This window comes from Cebus imitator, unplaced genomic scaffold, assembly GCF_001604975.1.
Source record: "Cebus imitator isolate Cc_AM_T3 unplaced genomic scaffold, Cebus_imitator-1.0 Scaffold391, whole genome shotgun sequence".
Lineage (NCBI taxonomy): Eukaryota > Metazoa > Chordata > Mammalia > Primates > Cebidae > Cebus > Cebus imitator.
The window spans coordinates 1,415,711-1,422,813 of record NW_016107706.1 but is presented as its reverse complement, the minus strand read 5'-3'; the positions used below and the strand labels follow the sequence as shown (position 1 = coordinate 1,422,813).

The 7,103-nt window shown below is 43.3% G+C and overlaps 1 protein-coding gene across 1 annotated transcript in view; it reads right to left on the bottom strand.

Annotated features, from left to right (window-relative positions):
- The window catches only part of SCN10A (sodium voltage-gated channel alpha subunit 10), a 145,457-nt gene that overhangs the window by 116,639 nt on the left and 21,715 nt on the right, over nt 1-7,103 (bottom strand). The window contains exon 4 of the mRNA XM_017508374.2: nt 2,973-3,101. Within this exon, the coding sequence (XP_017363863.2) occupies nt 2,973-3,101 (129 nt within the window). The remainder of the gene's footprint in view (nt 1-2,972; nt 3,102-7,103) is intronic.

Genomic DNA, 7,103 nt, shown 5'->3' with positions numbered 1-7,103 from the left:
TGATCCACCCGCCTCGGTCTCCCAAAGTGCTGGGATTACAGGCTTGAGCCACCGCGCCCGGCCCCCTTTTAGCATTTCTTGTAGCACTGGCTTGGTAGTTGCAAATTCTCTCACCATTTATTTGTCTGAAAAAAACTTTTATCTTTTTTCACTCTTGAAGCTTGGTTTCACTGAATACAACGTTCTTGGCTGGCAACTATTTTGTTTCGAGAGGCTAAAGATGGGACCCTAATCTCTTCTGTCTTGCAAGGTTTCTGTTGAGAAATCTGCTGTTAATCTCATAGGTTTTCCTTTATAAGTTATCTGAGGCTTTTTTTTCCTCACAGCTCTTAAGATTCTTTTCTTTGTCTTGAATTTATATAACCTGATGCCTATTTGCCTAGGTGATGATCTTTTCATGATGCATTTTCAAGGTATTCTTTGAGCTTCTTGTATTTGGATGTCTAGATTTCTAATAAGGCCAGGGAAGTTTTCCTCAATTATTTCCTCAAATAAGTTTTCCAGACTTTTTTATTTCTCTTCTTCCTTGGGAACACCCATTATTCTTAGATTTGGTTGTTTAACATAATCCCAAATTTCTTGGCCACTTTGTTCATTTTTAAAAAATGTGTGTGTGTGTGTGTGTGTGTGTGTGTGTGTGTGTGTCAGTTTGGGTCAATTTAAAAGCTTTGTCTTTGAGCTCTAAAGTTCTTTATTCTACTTGTTCTAGTGTATTGTTGAAAACTTTCCACTGAATTTTGCATTTCTCTAAATGTGTCTTCCATTTCCAGAAGTTGTGATTTTTTTTTTCATATTTATTTGTATGGAGAATTTTCCATCCATATCCTGTTGTTATAAAAATTTCTTTAAGCTGACTTTTACCTTTCTGTGGTATCTCCTTGAGTCACTTAATAATCAGCCTTCTGAATTCTTTTTTTTTTTTTTAGATGAAGTTTCACTCTTATTTCCCAGGCTACAGTGCAATGATGTGATCTAGGCTCATCGCAAACTCCACCTCCTGGGTTCAAGAGATTCTCCTGCCTCGGCCTCCTGAGTAGCTGGAATTACAGGCATGTGCCACCATGCTTGGCTAATTTTGTATTTTTTAGTACAGACGAGGTTTCTCCATGTTGGTCAGGATGGTCTTGAACTCCTGACCTCAGGTGATTCATCCACCTTGGCCTTCCAAAGTGCTGGGATAACATGCGTGAGCCACTGGGCCCAGTCCTGAATTATTTATCTGGCAATTCAGAGATTTCTTCTTGGTTTGAATCCATTGCTGGGAAGCTAGTTTTATCTTTTGCAGGATGTTATTGAACCGTCTTTTGTTATATTACCAGAATTGCTTTTTTGGCTCCTTCTCATTTGAGTGGACTATTTCCGTAAAAAAATCTGGAACTCAAGAGCTGTTGTTCAGATTCTTTTGTTTCATGGGGTGATCTCTTGATGTGGTGCTCTCCCCATCCCCCTAGGGATGGGACTTCCTGACAGCTGGACTGCAGTGATTATTCTTGCTCTTCTGGGTCTAGCCACCCAGCCGGGCTACCAGGCTCTGGGGTGGTGCTGAGAAATGTCTGCAAAGGGTCCTATGGTGTGATTCATCTTGAAGTCTCCCAGCCATGGATATCAGCACCTGTTTTGGTGAAGGTGGCAGAGGAGTAAAGTAGAGTCTGTGAGAGTCCTTCATGTGCTGGCTTCCTGGAATGCTGGTTATGCTAGCAGTGAAGCTGTCACATGGACAGACTCAAGACCTCTTGTTAGCCAGGATGTTGCAGGCAGTGTAATTGGCTGTTGTTTTCTTCTTCCTGGCATCAAGATTATTCTGTCTTGAGTTGCTTTAATGGCCCAAGTTGGTTGGCCTCCAACCAGGAGGTGATGCTTTCAAGAGAGCACTAGCACATTAGTAGTAGGGGGCATCTAAGCTCACCCGAAGTTGGCCAAGGTAAGTATTTTAGTTTCTCAGGTGATGAGCAGGGCCATAAAGCTTCCAAGACTTTCTAGTTTTGTGTTAGGCTACCAGGGCAGATAGGGAAATACCATCAGGTGGGGGCAGGGTTAGGCAGGTATGGACTCGGACTCTTCTTGGGTGGGGCTTGCTGTGGCCAGTGGGGGATGGGGAGCTGGTTCTCAGGCCAATAGCATTGTGTTCCAGAGGGAATTTTGGCTGTTTCTACTGTGCCATAGAGCTCTCCAGGGAGGAGGGGCATAGCTGGTAGCTAGAGGCCTCACCTAGCTCTCATGTCGTTGGTGAGGCTGGTCTTGCTCCTGCAGAGCCACACTCAGACCTTGCCCCAGGCTGTGAGCTTCCTCGCTGAGAAAGGAAGCATGACTTTTGGACCTCACCCCTCCCTGTCTGCTCACTCTCTTTAGTGGTGGCTCCTGCATTCACATCTACAGCAGTTCCCATTTGACCCCTGGATTCTACTCAAGAAAATCTGTGCCCAGTAGAAATCATTACTAATTTTAGTTGAGGCTTCTTTCACCCTGTGACCCCTGCCTGATATCACTGGCTCTCTTCCTCTTCCTCAAGGGCCCCTGTGAGATATAGTTAGGGATGGATTTCCTGGTTTCAAGCTGGAGACTGGGAGTGCCTACCACGCACTTCTCTCTGCTGCTTCTACTTTTATATTTTGTGTAGCTCGCTAAATTTATTTCCGTTCTAGGTAAGGGCGAATTCTTCTCCTGTGATCCGGATTTTCAGATTCCCCAGTGGAGATGTGTGTTTAGAGGCAGGATTCCCTCCCTCACACTTTGGGAGCTCACAGTTTTTCACCTGCCTTGCAGAATTTGCAGCAGTGTGCCACATATTTCAAAGGATCTGTGAATTCTTCCAGTTATTCTGGTGCATTTCTGCAGTGGCTCTTGGAGCAAAAGTTCATGGTGTGAGTCTCCACACGCTGTCCAAGTGAGACATGCATGTTAGCCCTGCCTCCCGTCCACCGTTTTGTCCCCTTTCCTCTCGCACATGCAAATCTGCATAGAGAAATACTCACGCCAGGGTAATGACGCTGAAATCCAGCCAGTTCCAAGGGTCTCGCAGGTACGTGAACTCATTTAGACAAAACCCTCTTGCCAGTATCTTTATCGAGGCTTCAAAGGTGTAAATGGCAGTGAAGACGTACCTGAAAAGGAGGACAGAAAAGGAGTATCAAGTGTGCCACGGAGAGTACTAGGGTGTTCCTTCTGCTTCCAGGAGGGAGGGATGAGCTGCTGTGGTTGTTCCAAGAAAAGGCATGCAAAGAACATCACCAAGGTGATAAGGGGGAAGAAGGGAAGGCAAGGAGACAAGACACAGACTGAGGAACTAAGAAGAGCCACACAAATAGATGGAGTCGGGAGGGGTTTGTGTGGCTGGGAGAGTCAGCAGTCTCTGCTGCTCTGGGGTTAGGCAGAGAGCAGTAGCAAGTGAAGAGCAAGGATTCTCTTGTTCTGTGTCTGCCAGGGTCTCCCTACCCTGCAGGAAGCTGGAGGCTTATCTCCTAACAGCATTTTTAGAAACTGGAGTGCAGACTGATGAGTGGTAATTGACAGAGCAGACCTAAGAAAGCTGAAAACAGGCTGAAACAGGGAATGTCCTGAAGCAAGCCCAGCTATACTGGAGAGCCCCAGAACTTCTTGGGACTTACAGATACTAAGTATCCCTAAAAGTGAGGCTTGAGGGGGAGGGTGAGAAGTATGGCTGGAAGGACTGTTTGAAAGTTTTTACAAAAATCAGTTGGGCTTTCTAGACGCCACTTTATACCATCCATTCAGTGAGAAACTGCTTCTTCTGCTCCAGAGATGGATTGGATGCTCATTTTCTGAAGAGTTGAAGAAGAGGGTAAGAGTTGCACACTGAAAAATATATGTAAAGTTTACATACTGAAAGGCAAACAACTCCCCTCCCTCTTCACTTCTGCCCCTCATTACGTTACCAGAAGATACATTTATAGCCCATGAAGATGCTGCACTTTTAACAAGAGCAGCCGGCCAAGGAGCATCAGGAATCTGAAGGATGCTTCTAACACCAGAAACCAAAGCAACAAAACAACAGGGGGAAAAACAAAAGAAAAAGAGACAATACAGAGAGTAGGAGAAAAGTTAGAGGACTAAAACTGTATTAATATTTTTAGAGAGTTAAGAGGTGAGGAGAGGCTGCATGTATAGAACAAAAACAGAAGGCTGTAAAAAGTACCTTCAAAGACAATATGGAATTTTGAAAACAAAAATATGATAGCAAAAGTAAAACACTAATAGTAGGACTTGTAAATAAAGTTTTGGAAATCTCACAAAAAGTGGAACAAAAAGAAGTGATAAAAAGTTTGAAAGTTAGAGAATCAGACTAGGAGGTATATTGTCTGACTAATCGGAGGTCTAGAAATAAATTAGAAGACAATAAGCAGGCCCTTCAAAATTAAAAGGAAGATTATTTCTAATACAGAAGTCTTTCCCCAGCCAAACTGTCAAAGAAGAAGGTAGAATATATGAAGTCTCAGAAAATTTACTTCTTAGCTACCCTTCTAATAAAGTTACTAGAAGCTGGGCATGGTGCTGTGTACCTGTAATCCTAACTACTTGGGAGGTTGAGGCAGGAGGATCACTTGAATCCAGGAGTTTGAGGCCGACAACCTGGGCAACACAGAGAGACTTGTCTAAAAAAACAACAAAGTTGCTAGAGGATGTGCTCCACTCAAACAAGAAACATATCTGCAATCCAAGGGAGAGGCAAAAGGAATCCAAAAAAAGGACGATGAAGAAAAAATCTCTAGAAAAGAGCTTGCATCAGGCCTGGAGAAGATCTAGGTCAGAATGAGGCAGAAGATAGAGTACTTTAGCAGTGATTTCCAGAGGAAAAAATGATATACATGCACCTGATGTGTGCAAATAAATTGAAGCAACAATTAAACATCTGGAGAAGAGTTTGGGAACAAATTAGGGATAAATAAAAAACTGAGCAAACAAACAAACAAAATCCTTATTAACTCCAGGGAAAGCAAAAACATTGTGCAAAAAGTAAATATAATCAAAGTACACTGCGTGATAACAACTGTAAACAGGGTTTAACTTAATAATGTAATGTAATTATATATGTAGTCAGACAATGATATATTATCTGATGATCTAACCAAAGATTATAACTGTAACAGGAAGATGAGGGTGAGAGGAAATGAGTGTGTGTATGTGGCCCCAAGGTTTTCTTATAATAGGAAGCCAAATAACATCAGAAATTGGAAAATTAAAAACTAGTAGTATGAGTATATTATTGGAGATAGGAAAAAAAAAAAAAAAAAGCTAAAAGTGGTGCCCTCTGGAAAGAAGAGGTGAGAAAAATGAAATTGCTGGGGTTTTTTTGCCTGAATCTTTGTAGAATTCTGTGACCTTTTAATTTGTGAACATATATGTCTTAAATAAAAGTAAAAGTCAAATTAATAAGTGAATAACTTTTTTTCACATCTGTAAGAGGAGAAATCGTGTTTGAAGTCATTCAGGAAGAAATCTATATCTGGCTGCATAGCTGCTTGAGCTGTCAGCTTCCATATCTTATTGGTTTTTCCCCCCACTCTTTATGTTTTCTAAATTAGAAAATCTTAACTCAGAATTATAGGTTGTTGGGAAGCTTTGACGGATATTTCTGGTTTGTCAAATCAAACACAGACCCAGAAATTATGGAGAGAGTTCTCTCTAAAGATTATTTTCAGTGTTTCGCCAGAAGGCAAGTGCCCCAGCTCAACAGCAGCTAATGGAGTCACATTCTCTCTTTGGTGGTATTTGGCTCTACAAGGTATTTCTTGATGTTCGATTGCAGCACTTGGATGGTAATTTTTAATAAGCCCACTGTGTTATTTCCTAAGTGCTTTTTCTGGTGAATGAAGAAAAATCACTGGGTTTTGGGAAAAGTCAAGCTTCCAGCCATTGAGTCAATTGCACTGCTGATATCTGATCATTATGAATCCTGATATTCAGGCCTGATATGAAGGCAGAGATCCATACTATTCAAATTCTGAATGGATCTCTGAGATACCCAACTTGTATTCACAAAAATGGTAATTTAAAAAATTTCATTCCTTATTTTTAAAAATCTGTGTGGGGAGTCAAGATGGCTGAATAGACACGACTCTGGTATACAACACCCAGTGAGAGAGATGCAGAAATCCAGAGATCTCTTAGCTGCAACCGAGGTACCAGGTGCATTTCAACCGGTTTGGTCTGATGGTAAGCAAAGCCTAGGCACGGCAGGGAGGGGTGCCACCTCACCCAGAAAGTGCATCTGACTGGTGAGTCGGAGACTCCCCCTCTGGCACTCTGGTCCAGATATCGCGCTTCCCCCAAAGCCTCAGCAATACACAGAATCCAGGACGGTGTCCTGGATTGGCACACAGATCTAAGCAAGCCCATAAGCCAGCCGGGACAGCCTGTGGATGAGCTATCGCCCCCTCCCCCTGACCAGAGAAAGAGGGAGCTGAAGGTGGGAGGACAGACGGAGTAGCTGGGTGGGCCCCTCCCCCATGACCGAAGACAGGGAGCTGAAAACTGAGAGAGAGCCAGTGTGGCTGGGCGGGTCCTTACCCTCCCCCACAAACCCCAGAGGGCTGACGCACTAACTCCAGTGGGTTGCGCAGCCAGTGCCACAGTCTGAGCTGAACCCTGAATGATCCAGCCCTGTGGAGGAAGGACATAGCCCACCATTAAAGGAGTGGGACTAGGCCTCAGGTTTTAAGAAAAAACACATGAAACCTAGGTAGCATGAAGCCTAGGACATTGCCCTTGACGACCCAGCAGCACTTCCAGGTCAGCAGAAGAGGCGGGCTTAATCTCCCAGTATAAACAAGAAAGACTCAGGAAGCTTACCTAGCAACCTGAAGGAGTCCATAAAAACCAAGTAGTGCCTAGACAGGCAGACAAGCGACCTCATCAAGCAGCTCCCTGAGTTCACAGCCAGGAAAATCCACAAAGATGGGAAAAACCCAGCACAAAAACGATGAAACCATCAAAGACCAGAAGACCTCTTCTCCTTCAAGGGATTACAACACGGGAACACAACATGACTGAGAAAGAATGTGATGAATGATAGAAACAGGTTTCAGAAGGTGGATAATAAACTTTTCTGAACTAAAGGAACATGTTCTAACACAATGCAAAGAAAC